Genomic DNA, 24,494 nt, shown 5'->3' with positions numbered 1-24,494 from the left:
TTGCTGGTCCCTGCACGGTGCACCCGCACCCCTTGTGCGGCTTCCCCCGCACGTGTCCCCGCAGCTCCTCTTCCTTCCTCCTCTCTCCCTTGCCGCACGAACCGCACGAACCCTCACTTCCGGTTCCGGTAAGTGAATACTAGAATTTAGAATTACTTTAGAATTACTTTAACCACTTGCCGACCGCACGCCGCAGATGTACGGCGGCAGTCTGGCACTCCCAGGCAAAGTCCAGTACATGTACGGTGCTCGCCTGGGAGAAGCTAGGGGGCGATCATGCCTCCGCCGGAGGCGCGCTCCCACCCCCGCTCATCACCGGGGAAGCTAGTGCGTGTGACAGGCAGCTCCAATGGCCACCAGCCACTCGCGATCTCCCGCTGCTGACAGAGAAGGACAGACGGCTGATGTAAACACAGCCATCCGTACTTCTCCCTGAAGTGATCAAAGATGTCATGTGATCCTGCTATATAGGATCACATGTCTCTGTGATGACTTCACAAGCCACGCCCCCACAGTTAGAATCACGCCCCTAGGGACACATTTAACCCTCTGATCACCTATACTGTTAACCCCTTCCCTGCCAGTGTAATTTTTACAGTATCAGTGCATATTTTTAGCACTGATTAGGGAAGTGATTGGCGCTGCCAGGAAAGTAGGTTAATGGGAAATCTGGGTTAGGCTCCTATAGTTCAAGACCAAGTTCAACACATGCAAATGCACATAGAATGTATGTGGGAATGAGAGCTATATAAGTACAGTTAAACCTTGGATTGCGAGCATAATTCGTTCCGGAAGCATGCTTGTAATCCAAAGCACTCTTATATCAAAGAGAATTTCCCCATAAGAAATAATGGAAACTCAGATGATTCGTTCCACAACCATTTATTCATAAATCCTTCAATTTATAGTCCATATAAAAAGATTATAGCATTGCGATAGGTTATATAACCATAAAATGTCCATCCACAAATAGCGCTTCCACAACGGGATTAGAAGCAAAATCCAGCAGGAGCTACAGAGTATCAAAGAGAAGAGTGGCACCTCTAAGTGTAGCAATATGGTTCCATTTAATGAAGGTGCAATATTTAGCAACTCACAAGGTTGATGAATAAAACAGGCACATCTAAGTACGCAGGCATCCGGGGTAAAGCTGTCCACATAGACCATCTTCTGCACCGCCGGCTGCCAGTCTGTAATCCTGACCGGGAAGACCACCCTGCAGTAAAGCGATCTGAAAGCGAGGGGCAACATGGAAGGGATGACGTAGATGGCGATGCGGAGGATGGTCCTATGTGGACAGCTTTACCCCTGATGCCTGCATCCTTAGATGTGCCTGTTCCAATCATCAACTATGTGAGTTGCTAAATGTTGTACCTTCATTAAATGTAACCATATTGCTACACTTAGAGGCGCCTCTCTTCTCTTTTATACTCAGCTGTGACTTGAGGCTACTTGTATATCAAGACATCGCTTGTAAACCAAGTCAAAATTTATTTGAAAATTTTGCTTGTCTTGCAAAGCGCTCTTAAACCAAGTTACTCTCAAACCAAGGTTTTACTGTAATAGGATATAAAAACACAATGGGTGTGTAATATGTGTGTAAAATTAACACTATGTTAAGCTTATTGAGACTCAACATAAATATGCAAATATATGTAAATGTAGGTATAAAAATATAAAAGCATATAAAGATAGTATTAATAAATTATGGTGATATAGAGAGTTAGTGTGCAAAGGTGCTAAAAAAAAAAATATATATAAAAAAATATAGTGCACTAATCAAACTAAATAAGGTGCATTCCGAATAGTCATAACCATCTATTCAATAAAGTGCAACTGCATACTCATAAGCAATGAAAATAAATAAGTGGGTGAACTATGTGCATCCCACACTGGTGACAATATAAACACTAGTAAATAAATAAGTGCAGCCGTGCAAATAACTATATAAATTGTGAAAGTGAGAACCATATAAATTCAAAGGCTCAAAAAGCAGGTTCTGTGTATTTTAAAATTGTCCAAAAATAGTGCAATCAGAGCTGGTACAGAAATCATAAAGTTCTATAGTCCATATAAGGATGGAGTAAGGTGCTCTTTTTTTCTATGAAGCCGGTGTTCCGTGAGAATTACCTACCCATGAGAAAAACCTACCCCTCGTCACTTCCGGTTCACGGCACTGTATGGAATGCAGCGGTTACATTAAAACAGCGGGGCTGCAATACGAATCATCTCCGCTCCTGTGCCTGTCACTTCCCTGCTCTCGGCAAGTAAATATAAAAGCGGCGGCGGGTGTATGTAAACATAAATCACAGAGACGCCAGCCGCTTTTATATTTACTTGCCGTGAGCAGGGAAGTGACAGGCACAGGAGCGGAGATGATTCGTATTGCAGCCCCGCTGTTTTATTTAACCGGCGCGTGGGTAGGTTTTTTCCACGGTACACCGTGCTATTTGCATACTAGTGCGCATGCGCACTAGTCTGCTCCTCTGTTGTCCCTTTAGGTATCCGGCCCTGTGAGCATGCGCACTGCTGCGCTGCTCAGCTGTTCCTGGCCGGAAGTGACGAGGGGTAGGTAAAACTCACGGGGTAGGTAATTCTCACGGAACACCGGGAGTGCAGTGAGTGGTCGGAAGATAGGGTGCTCCCCCTCTCCTGGGGTCCTGTGCTTACCGGATGTCTGTACCCCTACAGGGGTAAATGGCGGGTCGATAACAGGGATTGCTCCCATACACCGGCAATCTGGTTCCGTCCTATCCTTCCTATTACCACTCGTATCCACTCCTTGCTCCGCCAAAAGAAAGCTCTATTTGTGGGAAAAAAAAGACGTCAATTTTGTTTGGGTACAGTGTCGCACGACCGTGCAATTGTCCGTTAAAGTCACCCAGTGCCGAATAGCAAAATAGGGCCTGGTCATTGAGCAGCCAAATCCTCCGGTCTGAAAGTGGTTAAAGCTGAACTCCAGGAATTATATTTTGTGTCTACTTAAGTGGGCCAGCTTGGCTTGATGTAAGTATGTATATCTGATAACCGGAGGCCTGCTAGGGACACTGCAAAACACAATATAATGGATTTAGGTTTCTGTGCAAGCAACTTCCCCTCTGTGCAACGACCACAGGGGGTCACTAACTCGACACCTCTACCATTTATAATATGCCTTGAAATGGTTTCAATAATACAAGGGGTTCTGTGTTTGGATGACTGGAGATTGTGATGTCAATGCCCATTCTTTCCACCTCATCCAATCACAGAACGCTTTATATTCATTGAAGAAAATACAAAAAGTTCTATGAATGGCGAAGGTGTTGACAGAAGGGACCCCTGTGTTCAGTGTACAGAGGGAAAGCCGCTTGCACAGAACATGAAAAATCCTATCTCTCACTACATGTAGTGCAGGCTGCTATAGAGGTTTACCGCTTACCAGTGATGTATTTAGGTTTTGTGCTGCCCTAGGCCTGACTAAACTTGGGCACCCCTAATTTAAATATGACCCACCCCTTTCTGTAAAGGCCACAACCTTTCCTGTTTATGACCCGCCCTGTAATCTGTAAACCACAGACCACAACTCAGTGCCCATCAGTGCAGCCTCAGCAGTTCCCATACGTTCAGCTTCCTCAGTTGCCATCAGTGCTCATCAGTGCAACCTCATTACTGCCCATCAGTGCAGCATATCAGTGCATCCTCATCAGTGGCCATCAGTACAGCCCCATCAGTGGCAACCAGTGCAGCCTCTCAGGGCCCATTAGTGCAGCCTATCAGTGCATCATATCATTGCCCATCAGTGCTGCGTTATCAGTGCAGCTTATCAGCCCTGCCTCATCAGTGGCCATCAGTGCAGTCTATTAGTGCCCATCAGTGCAACATATAAGTGCCCATCAGGGCAGCATATTAGTGCAGCCCTATCAGCTTTTTTGCTGCCCCCCTGCAAAGTGCTGCCCTAGGCCTGGGCCTTATTGGCCTAGGCCAAGATACAGCACTGCCGCTTACCCCTCAGCCCTCCGGATATTAGATGGATTACATCAAGAAAAGCTGGCCAATGTAAGTATGTGAAAAATACAATTCCTGGGCTTTAGTTTTATTTATTTATTTTTTTAGACGAACCATAACAGGCCTAAAGGCTGAGTTTTATATTTGCTGGTGTTTCACTTTAACTGTAACAATTTTTGATGTTCTTGCCATACCAAACACCTGTATGCAAATATATAGTAAATATTACATTTCGATTTCTGAGCATGCTTACCATCTCTAGAGAATTACACTAGCAAGAATTTCCATAGAGATGAAAATATTTAGTTGTCCTTTTCTGTGAACTTTAAAAAAAAAATCTGTTTTGAAAACAAGCATCTAACATCTAACATGCAATTATAGATCCGTCTACAAATTTAGATTTGGGATGCGATGCCAATCCAACAATTTGAACGACAACTTTGTCTTCCGTCAGCTCTGAATATACAGATCCTTACGGACCTTGTGTGGTAAATGGGAGTTTTCTGCAATGCAGCGTCTTTGATGTTTAATCCTCAAGATACTTTATAATTATGAAATGCAAATACAGCTCCTCAGGATATAATGCAGGGACTCATCAAAGTGCTATAGGAAGGTCGGCAGCTGTTCCCAACTGGTTTTCAAAGTCTTGGTGATTCATTAACCCGAAGAATTATACAGCAGCTGGAAGTGTGATGAGGACTGAGTTTGGAATATGCCTCCTTGCTGGTCTTGATCAATGTATATGCCGCTATTACAGCAACATATGAGAATTAAAGAAGAGAAGAGCTAAGGGGTGTTAGAATCCTAGTCCAAACCCGCCTGAGTGAGCCCACCAGGAGGCTGTCACCTGTACTGGGTCAACAGAGTTGTATAAAGTACTCGAAACCCATAATTGAGTAAAAGTACAAGTGCTCGATCAAAAAGTGACTTGAGTAGAAGTGGAAGTGCTCGATCAAAAAGTGACTTGAGTAGAAGTGCTAAAGTATTCAACATTTTTTGTACTTAAGTATTGCAAGTAGTTTTTTTGAAACATTTTGCTACTCAAGTACTGAAAGTAAAAGTACCAGTAGTTTTGAAAAAAAAATTGCTGCTCAAGTACTGAAAGTAAAAGTACAAGTACTGTGTTATGTGGTTATTAAATAAAGAAGTCAAACGTTTGAACATCATATTTTTTTTTATTATTTCAAATGCAGCTTTTATTTATACATACAGTAGCATTTATTTTCGTATGCGCTGATAATACACATGTTTTGAGCTTCATGAAACCTGCCATCTACTGTTCTGGCAGTGGTAATTTTTATAATAGTAACGAGTAACTGTGCAGCACAAAATAAAAATATCGGAGTAGAAGTATTGAAATCATCGAAAAAATGTAGTGAAGTAAAAGTGGAAGTAGGAGAAAAAATTCTACTCTAGGAAAGTACAGATACCGCCTTTCGGTACTTAAGTACAGTAGTGAAGTAGTTCTACTTAGTTACTATACATCTCTGTGGGTCAATCATCTGCAGCCAGGGCATTCCTGCCCCATAGTTGCACCTATACATTTGGCTGAGGTGAGGAAGGCCTAGGCCCAGTAGATATTCTTGGTGGTCTTGCTCAGGTGGGTGACTAGGACCTGAACGCGCCTGAGCTCATTCCTAATTAGAATATTCAACGGGGACTCTACCAACACTGGTGTTTTTCCACACTGTTCCATGGATGTTTTTCCACACTGTTCCACGGGTTCTACAGGGTTTTCACAAAAGTGAATTGGTTGCAAGTGGACGTTTACATCCAACAAAAACAAGAAATCTCAATTTTTTGCACATACTCACAGACAGTTATGCCCCATACACACGTTCCGATAATCGTACGATAAAACTTGCTTTCGACCTGATCGCACGATAATCTGATCGTTAGTACACAGCTTTCGACAGCCGATCACGACAGTTCATCCAACAAAATCCGAAGGGACAAACAGGAAAACTTCTGTCGTACGACAGCCCCACTAACGACAATCGTTTCATCAGTACAGTATGCGTCCGCTAAAAATCGATCGATAAAGACCGCACATGATCAGAATAACTAAAATAGCACGGAAAAAGCCTGGCTGCCATTGTTTTTGTTTTGCACCATCTGATACGTAGCTAAGCAACCAGGAAGCTTTTCCGGAATCGTATGACAAAAGTCATACGGTTTGTACGCATTGTTGAATTTGATGTTAGTATCATTCAACAAAATGTGAACGTGTGTACGGGGCATTTAAAAGGCAATCCACGTTACAGATGAAAGCCAATCATGAGGGATTATTATGGTGGGATCTGATCTTTAGGGCTGTACTAAGGCTCTTCAAACATTTTGACATGCAGGGCCAACTCCTCGGACATCTAATCAGAACTAACAGATTTCTATAATCTTTTGCTGTATATGTCATTTATTCTTGATGGCGTGTCTGCACCACAAATTGTCAGCTAAATTTTTACTAAAACTTTTTTTAACAAAAATCACTGGAATACAAAATAGGAGGCAAAAAGTAAAGTCACATAGTTTAAAGTTATTGTGAAGGGTATTTTTTTTTTAAATAAAAAAGATGGCATACTTACCTGCTGTGCAAAGGTTTTTTGCAGAACAGCCCCATCCTCCTCTTCTCTGGTCCCCCGTCAGTGCTCCTGGCTCCCTCCCTTGCTGAGTGCCAATATAGCAAGTCGCTTGTGTTCATTGACACACACAGTGCGGCTCGTCCCTGCCCCCACTCCCTCCTCACTGGCCCGCTCCCTCCTCATTGGCTGTGATTGACAGTAGCTCCTGCTGATGCTTCTGAGCCAGTGAGGAGGGAGAAAGAGCAGCAATGCTGCTCGAATGCACAGTGCTGGATCAACGTAAAACTCCGGTAAGTATAAGGGAGGGGGGCTGGGGCTGCATGCAGAAGGTTTTTTACCTTAATGCATGCTATGCACATGAAAAATAATGACTTTGTTTAACCACTTAAGCCCCGGAGGATTTGGCTGCTAAAAGACCAGGGGGTATTTTGCGTTTCCGCACTGCGTGATTTTAACGGACAATTGCGCGGTCGTGCGACGCTGTACCTAAACGAATTTGACGTCCTTTTTTTCCAGCAAACAGAGCTTTCTTTTGGTGGTATTTGATCACCTGTGCGATTTTTTGATCACGCGCTATAAACAAAAAAAGAGCGTCAATTTTGCAAAAATAACAATATTTTTCACATTTTTATATATGAAATTCCCCAAAAAAGAAAAGTAAAAATCAAAATTTTTTAACATTTTCGGCCAATTTGTTTTATGCTACATATGTTTGGTAGAAAAAAATCGCAAAAAGCGTATTTTGATTGGTTTGCGCAAAAGTTATCGCGTTTACTAACAAAGGGAAAGATTTTTGTCATTTTTGTTGTTTTTTTTTAACGCGTAATGGCGGCGATCTGCGATTTTTTTGCGGTACTGCGACATTGCAGCGGACAGATTGGACCCTTGACTGACATTTTTGACACTTTTGGGGTTACCAGTGACATTTCTACAGTAATCAGTGCTATATATATGCACTGTTACTGTAAAATTACACTGGCAGTGAAGGGGTTAACTTTATTTGAGAGGGAGGGGCTGTGTATGTTGCGCGCTCGCTCCCCAGAGCCTCACAGGCTAGTGACGTTTATTTACGTCACACTGCCTGTGAGGGGCTGACCGCCGCAGTATATCTACTTGCGGCGGTCGGCAAGCGGTTAAGGATGTGCTGAAGGCCTTTTGTTTGCATCAGAACTGCTTCTCTCCCTATACAAGTCTATGGGAATGCAAAAGCAGCTTGAAGCAGGTCAAATGCTGGTCAGAACGAGCCAGACTGGAGATAATTGGGAAGTTTATACGTTTCAAATATTTTTATTTTTTAATACAGACAGGCAAAGTGTATAGACAATAAAATACACATTCCAATAATATACCATAGAACATTATTTCAATGTATAACACGTACAATGTCATCAAAACTGGAACCACGCCATCAGTTATTACATATATTAAGTTGGAACTTTAGAGGCTTACACTTCCCACTTCTTGGGAAAGTGATAATTCAGCAAATAATGAAACAATAAGAAGGAAAGAAGAACACAAAAAGATAAAAGAAAAATAAGAACATGTGGAACAAGAAGGGACACTGGATTCGGAGTACCTGAGAAGCCAGATACAGCCATGGCATATACCATACAAAGTTGTACAGAGTTGGCCAGGTTGGAAAGTTTTTTATTCCAAAATAATGTAACTGCACCTTACACAACAGTGATTCTACAGCTACATTGTAATATTTTAGAAACTGTACATAGAAAACACTTGGAGGCACAATGTCTTTTGTTGTTGTAATGCTAAGAGAGGTGGATGTTGATGAAGTGGCACGCCCAATAAAAGAATACTTATTAGCAACTGTTTTCTTTTACTTGGGAGACTATAGGGGGAATCAACAAAAAGTGGTGCAGGCTCTATTCCTCCACAACTCTTTCAAGATAATGAAACTCAACAGATCCTGCTTTTAATAAATAACAAAAGTGGTAGAGGAATTTGGAGCTGGATTCTCCAGATTTCTCTGCCTGTTCCTTCCCCTTACTCAGCTTAGATCAAGAGGGAGGAAGATGGCTGCAGTGCTCAGGCTCTGCTCATGCAGTGCAATCCCTACACCAGCAGAAAGAGGAGTGTGAGGGCGGTTGACAGTTCACATCCTATGCACTAGGCACGTTCTGCGGAGGGTTTCTATACTGAAAACTGCCATGATCTCTTAGATATTTAGGTGCGGAACCCACATCAGCTTCTTTTTCACTCTGAAATAGAAACTGGCATGGGTAACACAGATAAATCCAAAACAGGTCTATCTGCTCTGGTAATGTGGCACATAACACTTGTGATAGTTTCCTGAACCATTACAATGGCGCAGGAAGTTTAGTTATTTTCCAGAGTGGTTGTGTGCCATATCATTTGCAATAAAAGCACTACTGAGCAGCATACTTTATTATATTAATTAACCATAACGTTTAAAAACCCTAACATGATTGGACCATACATCGAATATGTCTTAGCACTTGAACGTTTTATTAACACTTCAGAAAGTAGTTTTAAAAAATGAATATAATTTCCATCCCCTGCTATTATTATGCTATGGGTTCCTAGTGAAACTAAAGCTAGCCAAAGACAGATCAAAAATCATCCAGTTCAACAGGGACCAGCCAAATTATGATCAGTGTGTGGCTGTCCCTGCTTAAGAAAGTTCGATCATTTCAACTTCTGTCAAAGGGAAATGTTAGAAAATGTTTCTTGGTTGGCCACTGCAAGAATACAAAAATACAATGTCTCCAAAGAGGGGATTCCTCCATCCTCCTCATTTATGTAAATAGAGGAATTTGTCTAAGGTCAGCTTAATGAAGCATTACCAGTAGAGATGGTAGTGTCCGCTTTTTACAAAAGTTTAACCACTTTACCGCTGAGTACTGGAATAGTACTGCGGCAAAGTGGCTCGTTCCCGTCTGACGACGTAGACCTACGTCGCCAGACTCCTCCCCTGTAGGTGGGGCTCGCGCGCCGCCGAAGGCGCGCTCCCGCTGTTTTCATTCACAGCGGGAGTCGGGCCAGGGGAGGAGCAGCGGCGATCGCCGCTGCTCTGCCCCGATCGTCGGGGATCTAGTGTGGAGATCCGCCCGCCTGTGTAAACACAAGCGGGCGGATCTCCTCAGTGACAGGGAGTGACAGATCGGAGTGTTCAGCATAGCTGGACATCCGATCTGTGCCTGTGTCACACAGTCACCTCCCCCCCCACACATCAGTAAGCACCAGGCATACATTAACCCCTCCCTCTCCAATAAAGTTAACCCCTTCCCTGCCAGTGTCATTTTTACAGTAACAGTGCATATTTATAGCACTGATTACTGCAGTAATGTCACTGGTACCCCCAAAAGTGTCAAAAATGTCAGTCAAGGGTCCGATCTGTCCGCCGCAATGTCGCAGTCCCGCAAAAAAAATCGCAGATCGCCGCCATTACTCGTTAAAAAAAAAAACACCAAAAATGACAGAAATCTTTCCCTTAGTTAGTAAACGCAATAAATTTTGCGCAAACCAATCAAAATCCGCTTATTGCGATTTTTTTTACCAAACATGGGTAGCAGAAAACAAATTGGCCAAAAATTTAAAAAAAAATTGGTTTTTACATCTTTTTTGGGGGGAATTTCATATAAAAAAATGTGAAAAATATTGTTATTTTTTCTAAATAAACACTCTTTTTTTGTTTATAGCGCAAAAAGTAAAAATCGCACAGGTGATCAAATACCAACAAAAGAAAGCTCTGTTTGTGGGAAAAAAAGGACGTCAATTTCGTTTGGGTACGGCGTCGCACGACCGCGCAATTGTCAGTTAAAGTCGCACAGCGCCGAATCGCAAAAAGTGGCCCAGACGTAAGACAGCAAAATGCTCTAGTGGTAAAGTGGTTAAATTGCCCCAAAAAAAGGTGAAGTTTCAGCCCATTCTCTCCCTACCCAGTAACAGAAAATAATTCATTCAATGTCCTAATGTGCTTGATACACTCCCCCATTTATAATGGAAGAGTTTGATACTATCCTTTACACTATCCCAACTGTCACATGATCAGGCTCTCCTGACAGCTTTTTTTTTCCAGTCTCCATTCATTTTTATTAGCCTCCTCCATTTTGGACCCCCAAAGCCAGTGTAGTGCAATACCCATTTGTAAAGCATGCCGTTGTGCTTCATACATGTGCATCATTTTGCTGTACAGCCATACCGATGTTCTAAAAAAGGACCCCTAATCGTAAATAACATCCTATTTTAGTTTTAAGACCAAATGCAGCCCAAAGCAAAACTTAAAGTGGTTCTAAAGCCTCAAAGATTTTTTATCTTAATGTATTCTATGCAATAAGGTAAAAAAAAACCTTCTGTGCTACAGAAGCCCCCCAGCCCCACCCCTCCTTATTCTTACCTGAGCCAGATCTGATCCAGCGGCATGCAACGAGAGCAGTGCCTCTCAATGCTGTCTTCCTCCTCATTGGGCAGATTGATAGCAGAGGCATGCATTTGCCCCCCGCTGCTGTGAATCAAATGCCATAATGAGGGAGTGGGGGCAGGGCCAAATCGCCCGGTCTGTGTCAATAGACATAGACTGGATGGCTCAGGAGCTAGCATGCACTTGCCGAAGAGGAGAGGCCTGGAGTGCTGGTGGGGGACCCCAGAAAAGGAGGATCAGGGCTGCTCTGTGCAAAGCCATTGCACAGAGCAGGTAACTATGACATGTTTGTTATTTTGATTTTTAAAAACCTGAAGGTTTATAATCATTTCAAAGTGACACAAAATTTTGGTTTTAAAAAATATATTATATATAGGTATCTATCTTTGACCCAAAAAAGTACATTCTCTTTCTCTGAGCCTCTTCCAAAGCTCCAAATTTCTTTTTCAGGCAGTCACACAGCCAGAGTCCGCGGACCATTAAGGAAGACAGGTGAAGATGGATGCGGCCTCCAGCGGTGACAATCAGGGCTTCCTTTGCAGGTAAACATCGCATACTAGCACATTATGCCTTTATTCTGCAGGTCAGAAAAAATGTACTTCATCTTGGCTAGATTTGTTCTCCATGGTTTCACTGTAAGTAAGAGCATAGCCACCCTCCCCTTCTCACTCCTGGGATGTATAGGGACTATAAGGTTGATTTACTAAAGGCAAATAGACTGTGAACTCTGCATGTGCAGTTGCTCCAAGGCTTAGTAAATTAGGTAAAGCTTCACTTTGCAAAGAATACCCAATCACGTGCAATGAAAATAAAAAACAGCATTTTTGCTTGCACATAATTGGATGATGGAAGTCAGCAGAGCTTTTGCTCATTTACTAAGCTCTGCAGCAACTGCATTGTAGAGTGATCCCAGAACTTTGCAAAGTGCACAGCCTATTTATCTTTAGTAAGTCAACCCCTATGTGATTTGTATTGTACATAGAGCAGTGCACATGACCGCAACCAATGTGCACTGCTTGTTTCAAACAACTGGAAAGAGAGGCAAAAGAAGAGGTTTCAGAGGTCACAGAGGATGCTACAAAGAGTTCAGGAAAAAAACAATCATTATTAACCACTACTGGACCAAAAGATTTTCCCCCTTAATGAATAGGCCATTTTTTTCGATTTGGCAATGCGTTACTTTAATGAACAATTGCGCAGTCATGCCACGCTGTACCAAAATAAAATTGATGTCCTTTTTTCCCACAAACAGCTTTCTTTTGGTGGTATTTGATCACCTGTGCAATTTTATTTTTTTTGCGCTACAAATAAAAAAAGTGACGATTCTGAAAAAAATTTAAAATAATAATATTTTTTACTTTCTGCTATATAACATTCACAAAAAAAAAAAAATAAATGTTTTCATCCTTCTAGGCCAATTTGTATTCTGCTACATATTTTTGGTAAAAAAAATCCCAATAAGCATATTTTGATTGGTTTGCGCAAAAGTTATTGCGTCTACAAACTTCATGGGGTTTGGATTCTCTAACTTCTTATTGGTAGTAGTTTTGCCAACATCCCTTATATCTGTATTGCAGAGTTTTTGGTGCCTCAGGCCAAGAAAAGGTGGGACTTTATGGGCAAAAAAGCAGGGATTGTACAATGTCGGATTTTTATAAAATAATTTATTTGGTCAAATATTTACATATATTGTGAGTGATGGTCTAAAGGCCTATAGATGTGAAGGTGGTGAAAAGGTAGAAATAGGGTGATATGGTGACTTCTGAATATATTTCTCTGTTTTTACGTTCTTTGGAAAAAGACTAAGAGGCACCAAAAACTCCACAATCGCGTCTACAAACTAGGGGAAAGATTTGTCTTTTTTTTTTGTAGTAATGGTGGCGATCAGCGATTTTTAGCGGCACTGCAACATTGCAGTGGACATATCGGACCCCTAACTGACATTTTTGACACTTTTGGGGGGGACCAGTGATACTGTCAAAACTAGGTACCCACTCCCCTGCCCCCCCCCCACCCAAAAAAAAAAAATTATATGCCAAATGTGGCATGAAAGGGGGTGAGGAGTCCTTAAAGCAGAACTTCCACTTTTGGGTGGAACTCCGCTTTAAGTAGTGGATGTGTATGGAATATTTTTGAAAAATAAGGGTATTGTTTAGTGTCGCTTTAACAGAAGGTCTAACTCTTCTCTACTTTATAAATATAATATTTCTACCGCTGTGTCATTTTGGAACTATTCCCTGACATCCTATTCTGTTGTTCACATATCAAAGTGATAGGAGGTGAAGAGAAATTTTTAGGAAGGGAACAGCAATAAATATTGAATAAATCCTTTAACACATCCTCCTGGAGCCAAGCTTTAAAGCACAGTATGTAGATAAAAGAGCTGCTAATGGCACTCTCCTGCTCAGTCACATCTTGCATTCTCTTATGTACAAATCTATTTTTGTAATAGCCTCAGACTGCACAATGAGATATTTCTTCTATGTTTCACCTTTCTTTACATCCTTCAATTTAGGAACACAGAAACTTTATTCCTGAAGTCAGAGTTGGTGAGGCATGAGGTTGCTGATATTAAAAATATGATCACTTGACCAGCAGAGCAGGACCTCTGTCATGTGTCTGGCATATCGCTTTGCCAAGCTGCAGTCAGCAACATGGAGTAGGTAAGACCAGCCTCTTCATTCAAAAACATAACACATCTCACATCTTCTACACAATTTAGAATTCATATATATATATATATATATATATATATATATATATATATATATATATATATATATATATATATATATATATATATATATATATATTTATATATATTTATTTTTTTTTTTTTTTTTTTTTTTACTGGTAAACTAATTTTGAATTCAAGGTTAGTTTTAGTATCAGTGTACTGTAAATATATTTATCATGTTAGTCAAATACAGGCATACCCCACTTTTAAGTATACAATGGGACCAGAGCATGTATGTAAAACGAAAATGTACTTAAAGTGAAGCAATACCTTTTTTCATTTCTCAATGCATGTAAATACACTAGCTCCATAGGAAATCTTGGTCAGCTTGACATGGCACTGCTCCCAAACCATAAGTGACAAGGGCACCAAGCTTGGGGAGCATGTTAAGGGGATCCAGGACTATGATATGTTGTAGTCCTGGGTCCCCTCTCAGTGCTCCCTAAGTTTGGTATCCCTGTCACTTATGGTTTGGGAGCAGTGCCATGTCAAACTGACCAAGATTTCCCATAGACACCAATGTTAAAAACCAGGAATAGTACCATGCCAAGCAGACCAGGCTGTGTCCGTACTCGCGAGTGTACGTAAAGTGAGTGTACTTAAAATGGGGTATGCCTATATTGATAAAGAAATTGAGAACAAAAAAAAAGAAAAAAACAAACCTCTTGTATGGATACAACCCTCCTGGGCCGAGGAGCTTCTTGCTGTAATTGATACACTATGGATGAGAAAGTCAAGCAGCAATTGTAACATTTTGTAATATTGTTTTCAAAGACAAATTATTGCAACAAAGACAGCAATACGTGTTATGTTTATCATTGTAGCAAAAAAGAATCTGACATTAGGTCTCTTGGCTTCTCTACATCGTCTTTCCATTTTTTGCTTACTGGTCAGATCTAATATTTTGACACATTAAATATAAAAATAATATTGATGTATTACATTTCCATAGAAATAGAAATTTCCTTTGGATGTCTAGTTCGTGATTTAATCGATAACAATTTTCTGAAGAAAACTGCAACAAAATGCAGGAGATGGATTTGTTGTAATTTACTGTTTACATAAAGATAGGATTTTCATCCTCAGATTGCGAAACTACGGTTTTTATATTTATATATGAAGCTGGACCGAACACCCCCTGGTTCGGTTCGTACCAGAACTCTTGAACATTGCAAAAGTTCGGACCTGAACTGCGAACCCTATTAAAGTCTATGGGACCGAAACTTGAAAAACTGAAAATTTTGAAGGTTTATATGCAAGTTATTGGCCATAAAAAAGGGTATGGGGGCATGGGTACTGCCCTGGGGAACATGTATCATTGCAAGATTCTTTTTAAAAAATATAGTTTTTACAGGAGCAGCTATTTTAACCTCCCTGGCGGTATGATTCTGTCAGGAATTCTGTACCATAAGCGGTACAATTTTTTTCATTGAAATTTGGCGTTATGTATTATAGGCCTACAATTCTTAGTAATTACTGACTTAAACCTGACCAAAACAAGACTCTAGTAGACATCCCAGATGTGATAAATTTGATAAATTTGAAACACAAACGCATGAATTATAATCGAATCAATAATATAATTTTATTATATAATATATATAAAAAATTATATTATTGATTAGATTATAATTCATGCGTTATATATATTATATATATATATATATATATATATATATATATATATATATATATATGTGTGTGTGTGTGTGTGTGTATATATATATATATATATATATATATATATATATATGTGTGTGTGTGTGTATATAGGTATATATATATATATATATATATATATATATATATATATATATCTACACATATATACATATATGTGTTTTTTTTTTTTTTTGAATTTCCCTCCCTAGTTCCGCTCCCATGCAGCATTGCTGCTGCAGGGAACGGAACTAGGAAGTCCTCCTACCGACAGACGAGCGGCGGAGATCTCGGCTGGCAGTCACAGCAATGAGAGCTCATCGCTGGATCGCCAGGATAAGGTAAGACACTCCACTGCGCTCTCTGCATAGCTCTGCCCATTCACCCCGAGCGTGACTCGGGGATACCGATAATAGCAGGAAATTCCTACCCCGAGTCACGCTCGGGTTTACCGCTAGCGTGGTTAATGATGCTTAAAGTGAAACAATAAAAATAAAATAATGCTTTAAATATAGTGCCTGGGGGGTCCCCTTGATCTGTCTGTAAAGTGGCTCATCTGTATTGTGTATAGAACCTGCTGCAGAAAAACTGACATTTATAAAGAAAAAAAATTACATTTAATTTGAAAGCAATACAATACCATTGTCGGCAATACAAGAATGTAAAAAAAATGCATACCAATCCATAGCAGGTCCTTTGGGTCCCGACAAGCACCACCCAGGGTTGTCGGAAAGAGGCCCTTGTCCCCATCAACAAGAGCCCACCTTGCCCCAAAGAACCCCACCTGCATGTTTAGGTGGCCTAGTATGGTTCAGGAGAGGGGGGGGGGCGTGCGCTCCTCCCCCCTCTTTTCTGACCTGCTGGACTGCATGCTCGGATAAGGGTCTGGTATGGATTTTAGGGGGGGACCCCATGCCATTTTTTTTTACATTTTGGCATGGGGTTCCTCTTTAAATCCATATCACACACAAAGGGCCTGGTATGGATTGGGTGGGGGGGCACCCGGGGGGGGGCACCCATGTTGTTGTTTTTTTTGGGAAGCCTGTTGATAGCTGATGACTTATCCATTGTTAAGGACACAGTGGCCAGCTTCCCAGCCCACTCTTTAACAACCATCTATGCACTATGCAGTGTGCAATGCATTGTGGGGCGCTTGGCAGGTGAACATCCCGCAAAGTCGGGTGTTCAACGAAATGGAGATGTTCTGCTGAACTTTTGCTCGGCTCGAACTGTTCGCCCAATGCTATTTATATATTATAAAAATACCTTGCTCTATACATAAAAAAAAATAATAATAATTTATTATGCTGTGAAACTCATCTTTAATCTGGAACTGCCCCCCTGTAGAAGATCCATTCTGTCTTGCTGCTGCTGCAAATCTCTGAATGATGGTCAGAGCTAAAATCCTAGGCTTTAAATAGCCTCCATTTTGGACGGCCTCCCTAGAAACACTATGGGGTTGATTTACTAAAGGCAAATAGACTGTGCACTTTGCAAAGTGTTCCAGAGCTTAGTAAATGATAGGTAAAATAGGTAAAGAGTACCAAATCACTTGTAAGGAAAATTAAAAAACAGCATTTTGCTTGCACATGATTAGATGATGGAAGTCAGCAGAGCTTCTGCTCATTTACTACGCTCTGGAGCAACTGCACTTGCAGAGTGCAAATGCACTTTGCAAAGTGCACAGTCTATTTGCCTTTTGGTAATTCAACCCCTATGTCATCACTGCTGCCTAGTGAACTACATTTACTGTCATATTGGAACAACTCATATCAAAGCTTCCACTGCACACAAGCAATATGTACCATTTTTTGCTTTCACCGATGTTGACAAAATGCATTATGGCTGTTGCTCTCCTAGACAGCTATGGACATATCTGTTATGTAATGTCTAAGTAAGGGTTATTTGTCAGCATACAATCACACTCACAAGCATGACTGCAGATTCAGCAAAGAAGAGAAGACTTCCCCCAATGTTCTCTGCAATTAACTAGTTTTCCTGGTTTAAAGTAAAATAGAGTAAGGGAGGGTTGTAACTCCTGTCAGATTTTTTTTTCCCCATCTGTGTCCTATTGGTGACTTTTCCCTTCACTTCCTGTCCCATAGCCAAACAGGAAGTGAGAGGAAATCTCTGCAAATTAGGGGATTCTTTGGGGATCCCCGAGTCACAAGAACAAGTGTCCTTTTTGGAAGATTTCCCCTCTGTTACTGCTCTGGGGTCAACCCAAAATTTGGGATTTTCTTTTAGTTTCACTTTCAATGATAATGGGAAACAAGACAAATAGAAAGAGTGAATCTCCTTAATGGTGGCACAGACAGCAATAAACACTGACAAGTGTTCTAATCCCTCTCCACTCCAAAACTTAAAAAAAAAAAAAAAGTTTAGTTCTACTTTAATGTCTTCATTTCAGGAACTAGGGGGACAGTTTATCAGGAACACCATCGAGGGAGAAGGATAGGGTTCATTATAAGATAATATTACTAAAGCCCATGGTGAAAACCTCACCACCCCTTGACTCCTGCATGAAGGTGGTTATTGGATTACTGGTAAGAGGTGGGATACTACTTACTGTAGAATGCAGAGGTACTATGTATGTAACTATAGGTTTAAAGAAGAATACACTTTATGTTTACCATAAGTGTTTCAACTGTCTTACACAGCCCACAGTATAATGAAATCATTGGTATACTATAGCAACATGGAAATGTTTAGTAATCAGCATTATTTATGCATAAGCACAACTGCTGAACAGACATCCTTCTCCACCACAAATCAAAATCACATTAGTTTAAATGTCACATACTGAGACTGCTTTATTTCACTGTGTGTATATAGGTTTTCAAATACTGTCATACATTCTAGGCAATAAAATATATATCAGTGTGTGCCTATAATACAATTCATATAAGATTTAAATGCTACAAAAATCCACACAAAACCCCAAATTTTAGTTTTTCTTGATCCGAATCGCCCATTGATTAACATCACCCATAATATTAAGACCACTTACCTAATAGTAGATTATTATTGAATCTATTGAGTAGACTCCCCTTTTGCCACTAAAGCAGTCGTGCCGCGTTGAGGCATGGATGCCGCTAGACCTCTGGAGGTATGCTGTGGTATCTGGCACCAAGCCTTTAGTAACAGATCATTTAAGCCCTGTATGTTGCAAGGTGAGGCTCCCATAGATGGGACTTGTTTTTCCAGCACATCTCACAAATGCTCAATTGGATTGAGATCTGGAGATTTTGGAGGCCAACTCAGAACCTCAAGCTCGTTGTTGTGTTCCTCAAACCATTTTTGCCCTGTGGCAGGGTGCAATATGCTGAAAGACGCCACTGCTATCAGGGAATATCGAGTAATTGATCAGTAGCAATGTTTAGTTAAGTGAAATGTGTCAAGTAACATCCACATGAAAGGCAGGACCCAAAGTTTCCCAGCAGAAAATTGCCCAAAGCATTGTACTGCCTCTTCAAGCTTGCCTTTTTCCCATACTGCATCATGGTACCATTTTTTCACACACACCTGGCAATCCACATTATGTAAATGAAAATGTGATTATTTAGATCAGGCCACCTTCTTCCTCTGCTCTGTGGTCCAGTTCAATGCTCATGTGTCCTTTGCAGGATCTTTTAGCTGTAGACACAGGTCAGCATGGGCACCTTGACTGGTCGTCAGCTTTCAACACATCAACTTCAGAGACAACATGTTTACTTGCTGCCTAATATATCCCACCGACTTTCAGATGCCATTGTAACAAGATAATCAATGGTGTTTTTTTAACCTCTCAGTGGTTATAAAGTTATGAATGATTGGTGTATATCTCTTTGAGACTCCAGAGGGGAAAGGCACAGTAGGAGCAGAAATCTCCCTGCAGTAATCTGTACCTCAATCTCCTTTACAAAATGCCAATCTAAATGTTGTATTCCCTAATCAATTATTACATTCAATAACTGTGAAGCTATTAGTGGCATTATGATACCGCCACTTTACTGTGTAATGACTGCAACCTAGGAGCACAGCCAGGAATTCTGGTGGGAAAGTCTGACCAGTACTGTCCATGAGAGACAAAAGAAACCAGCATGGCTCTTAACATTTAGAAATATAAAAAAAAAACCTAAATAAAAAACTTCCCAAATATACTGTATATGTATAGGGTATCTTATCTCGTGTAAAATTGTCATTTTCAATAGATTTTATTGTTTTCCAAGAAAGGAACCCTGTCATTATACAAGGTTGACAAAACAAGCATTGTCAGAATATAGATTAGAGAAAGATATCTGTAAATCATTACATGAGACACAGTGAATGCCTTCTAGACCCAGAAAGAATGGTCTGGGTCATAAAACAGTAAATTAATACGTATAAAAAATGGTATACAAAGTTTTTCCCAATGTATTGGTAATGACTACCCAGACTCAAGACACATTTGCTTCAGATGTTGGAACATTAGTTTAATCTCTGTGGTCTATTGATATGTACAGATTCATGCAAAGATCAACCTGTTTCGGGGCTGTTCACTCCAGATGTAGTCCACTGCATTTTTATTCTGCATCAAAAATCCATGCTTAGTGTTCAACATGGATTCCAATGTCCCTAGTTTACACCAGTGCATTTCAGTGCAGTCAACAAAGTAGAACACGTGGCATTTGTTCTGTATGGGACACATCTGGAACGCGGCAAAACGCATTAAAAACGCACCAGAATGCATATGTCCTCAATTGAGAAAAAGAAAAACGTACCAAATGCATCAAAACACATCACAAACACACAAGAATGCATCAAAAACACACCGGAACACATCAAAAACGGCACCAGAATGCAACAAAAACGTGCATGCAGAAATGCATCCAGAATGCAGAAATTGTAGTGTAAAACGGCCCTCAGAGTAAGCAGAAGAAGAAAATGAGAGTAAAAGGTAGTGAAGTAAGGTAGTTAGAAAAAAAAATGTGATCCGGCCAGAACCCCACTCCATCTATTTCCCAGTGATCAGGCTAGGTGTGAGGTGGTATATAATGTATCCATGGATCCGAGACCTTCTCAAACTTCATTCGTTTGCATGGCAAGTTGCTTACTATTTCTTCGTTAAGCACGATTCAAGTGATCTTGCATTTTGTAGCTGCAATATCAACCACCGAGGACTTCCAGACCTTAACAATTTACAGTTTTGCAACTAAAAAAATGAAGAGGATGAGTGTCTGGGAGTTTCTAGGAGTGTCATCTATAGGCTCTTTTAAAAAGCCATACATGCATTCTTGGGGATACTGATCACTGTAAGTGAGTAGATCAGTGCATGAATTGTCATCTAAAACCATTTGATTATAGGGCAAGGCCACCAAATGTGAACAATTGCCCACAGAATATAGAGTGAAGGTCCCAAGATATATTTAGGCAAGTCTAGTGGGTACCAGGTACTTACAAGAGAGGACTTTATACCAGGCCTCCACCATTGACACATTCACTATATCTCTACGTATTCTGGTGGTCCAGGAGTTCCAATTCTAATTTCAGAACACAACTCTGCCTCATCTATTGGGCAGCTTGGTACAGACTGTCAAGAATAACTGGCATGGCATTGAAATGCTACCCCTCATATTCTGTATGCAACTACTGTATTTTCAAAAACTGTTCTCCTGGTACTGTCATCCATTCCTTTTTTGCCCGTATGGAGAAAAGGTAAAAATTGGCTTAAATGGAATGTTTCAGAGGGGGGTATTTTGAGCTGTTTGTGACAGGAAGTCAGGTAAATCTGTGGATGTTGTCACAGACAGGAGATACATTTCTGCTTGGGTTAGACAATTCACCAATTACTATAGGGTGTCGGCTGAAAAGGTAGCCAGGACGGCTTAAGGAAGTTGAAAGGCCTTCAGCTGTTTGGAATGAGGAAGTTAAGGCCTCTATAATTTGTCCAAAGGAAGTCTATTGTTTGCTGCCTCCTGACGCTGTGTGAGCTGGGGAGAGGAGGACAGTCAGATGTGTGCCTCCCGACGCTGTGTGGGCATGGGAGAAGGGATGCCCCCTGAAGCTGTGTGAGCATGGGGAAGACCTCCTGGAGCGATGTGCGCTGAGGAGGGTAAAAAGTGTGAAGACTACTCAAGGTGAGGTCTTGGACTATTTCTATGTGGAAAGAAATAAATGCACTGTTTGCTATGTGAAGAGACAAGCAAAGGAATGTGTTCTATGTAAAGAGAAAAGCAAAGGGACATGTTCAATGTGAAGAGGAAAAGGGACATGTTCAATGGACATTTGTTGTGTGAAGAAAAAACATGGACGATTGAGTGTCTGCTGTAGGATCAGCAAAGTTTGCCCAACAGTAGGTTAGACTCCGTAGGTAGGTTCCTGTATGTGAGAAGGTAGCCGCCCACAGTGGCAAGGATTTATTTTGTGTTTTATTTTATTTTGGTGTTTTTGAGGCTTGCACTTGTGTGAAGTAAATTGCAAGAATAAACCAAACTGTTGTTTGCAACCACTTCTCGGCTATCTCCCTGTGTAAACGCACCCCCCCCCCCCAAGGGGTCATCCATACCCGCCACCGAGTAAAGTCCCGCCACATATGGTGGAGGTATGCATTGGGAAGAAGCAGAGATCCCTGCAAAGAAGTTCATCTGTTCTATGAACTTGGTCTGGTGCATGACATTGCACAATCTGTGTGTGCAGGAGAGAAGATCCTGAAAGAGAGAAAAACTACATGTTTTAAAGAGACAGTGGTCTCAAAATTTTTGATGAACTTTGTCTGGTGCATGAGACTGCACAAACTGTGTGTGCAGGAAAGGAGATCCTGCAAGAGAGAGAAAAGCTACTTGCTTTAAAGAGACAGTGGTCTCAAAATGTTTTGCTGGACTGTGAAAAATTTATTGTGGAGTTATTGAAGATGGGGCGGTCAAAACGCCTGAAAGATGCAAAGATAGCTGAAATGAGAGACCGGATTCTATGGATGGAGGGGATGTTACCGCCTGAACGAGCCCCATCCATGCCTGAACCGAGTCTGCTAAAGAGAAAGGTTGTTGTCCCTAGCAACACTGGTGCAAATTAAACAGTTATGGAGAGGCAGTGTTCTCAGATGAAAAGTAAACCCAAAATGGGGGAGATGCTGAAACAGCGGAGCTTTGCAGCTCAACAAAAGGCTCACCAAGAGAGCATGGCAGGCTGGAAACAGAGACGCCAGCAGCAAATGGAGGCCATCGGTTTGGAGGAAACCGAGCATGTGTGCAGGGCTGAGCTGGATGCCTTGCAACGGAAAATGGAAGAAAAGGAACAAGCCCTGGAGTTGCTTAGGATGGAGCATAGAAACTTGCAGGCTCAAGTGTTACAGTGGGAAGAATCCACTGCTCTTCTTTTTTCCGAGTTGCAAAAACGCAGAGAGACTATAATGGAGAAAGATACCATCCTTATGGAAAAGGAAATTGAAGTTAAGACTTTGCGGAAGCAAAGTATGGGTGAAATGTTGGAGTTGCGTAATCAGCTGAAAAAAAGTCTTCAGTCTTTTGAAGCTACAAAAATAGACCTGCAGGATGCGCAGGAACAGAATGTCGCTCTGAAAACGACATTGTCTCTCAGCTACAAGGAGAAAAATGAGAGCGAGGCTAAATTACTGAGTACTGTGTATGAGCTCACCACTTTGAGCAATGTGGTAGATGAATTACGTACAGACTGTGAAAGTTGGAAAGATGAAGCCCAACGTGTCCAGCAGCCGCTAAAGAAGAAAGAAGCCTGTGTGGCAGAATTACAGTCTCATTCCCAGAAACTAGCCAATGAGGTGAAGGCTCTTATGCAGGGAAAAGGAGATTCTGAACACAAGAGGAAAAAAGTAGAGGCACAGCTGCAGGAATCGCAAGTCAAGGTGTCAGAAGGTGACCGATTGTGTGCTAAGCTGTCAGAGAAGGCAAACCGACTGCAGGTTGAGTTGGACAATGTCACAAATCAGCTTTCTCAAGCAGACAGCAAATCTAGAGAAATTGCCAAAGATTTTTCTATCTTGGAATCGCAGCTGCAAGACACGCAGGAACTCTTACAGGAAGAGAGGTGTCAAAGGCTGAGTTTTAGCACAAAGCTCAAACAAATGGAAGATGAGAAAAATGGCTTCCTGGAACAATTAAAAGAGGAGGAGGAAGCAAAGAAAAACCTATCAGAGCAAGTTGCAACACTGCAAGCTCAGATAGCGGATATGAAAAAACGCATGGAAGAAAGCGTTGGTTCATTAGAGAATGTTGAAAATGTGAAAAAGAAGTTTGATCAGATGCTTGGTGAGGAGAAGACTGTGTCTGCAAAATATGCAGAAGAACGCGACCGTGCAGAAACGGAGGCGCGTGATAAAGAGAGCAAAGCCCTGTTCTTGGCTCGCTCCTTGGAGGAAGCTCTAGAGGCTAAGGCTGAACTTGAGAGAGTTAACAAACAGCTGTGTATAGAGATGGAAGATTTGGTCAGCTCCAAGGATGATGTTGGGAAAAGCGTTCAAGAGCTAGAAAAGTCTAAGCGAGCCTTAGAACAGCAAGTAGAAGAGATGAAGATTCCGTTGCAGGAACTTGAAGAGGAATTACAGGCAACAGAGGATCTGTCCCAAAGAGGAGATAGTGTGCCTGATGCAGTTTTTAAAAGGATCAGTGTTTTGGGGTCTGTCCTGAGTGAGCATCAGAAATTTGATGACATGTTGTTTGAATCACCCCTCTGGAATAAACAGTTCCTTCAAAAACTTCAAGCACTGGAAGATGTATCATTAGAACTTCAGCAAACAAAGGAGCTGTGTAAGAAATGTGGTAATTTCTCAGTTCAGGCTGAAAACCTAGTGGAGAAAACTAAAGCAAGTGATATAAAGATGGGAGAAAAAAGCAAACACCACCTAGTGGAGAAAACTAAGGCTGTTGGTGAATACGTGAAGCAAATGAATAAGTGCCTATCAGGGAATATTTCCAAAATGGAACTGGTGAAAGACAGGTGGCAGAAGTTTGAACGTGATCTTGAGATACATTCCATGTGGAGTTCAGATAAAGAAAAGGAGCTACAAGGGAAAAGTAATGCAATAGCAGAAAGTGCATTGAAGAAACCTGAAATAGACTGTGTTGTTGCCTTTGACCCATATGATGGTGGAAGGAAAGTTGATGAAGTACAGACATTTCTTGGAACAAAGCCAAGTGAAGCA

The 24,494-nt window shown here is 41.2% G+C and overlaps 1 protein-coding gene across 2 annotated transcripts in view; it reads right to left on the bottom strand.

The window, feature by feature from the left end:
* Positions 1-24,494, bottom strand: part of CHN2 (chimerin 2) — a 502,107-nt gene that overhangs the window by 268,747 nt on the left and 208,866 nt on the right. For both annotated transcript variants that reach the window (XM_082258131.1, XM_082258132.1), the window contains exon 3: positions 14,362-14,417. In XM_082258131.1, the coding sequence (XP_082114257.1) occupies positions 14,362-14,417 (56 nt within the window). The remainder of the gene's footprint in view (positions 1-14,361; positions 14,418-24,494) is intronic.

This window comes from Pelophylax lessonae (genome assembly GCF_965119305.1).
Source record: "Pelophylax lessonae genome assembly, chromosome: 5".
Classification (NCBI taxonomy): Eukaryota; Metazoa; Chordata; class Amphibia; order Anura; family Ranidae; genus Pelophylax; species Pelophylax lessonae.
The sequence above is the reverse complement of the archived record's forward strand: the minus strand, read 5'-3'. Positions and strand labels throughout refer to the sequence as shown.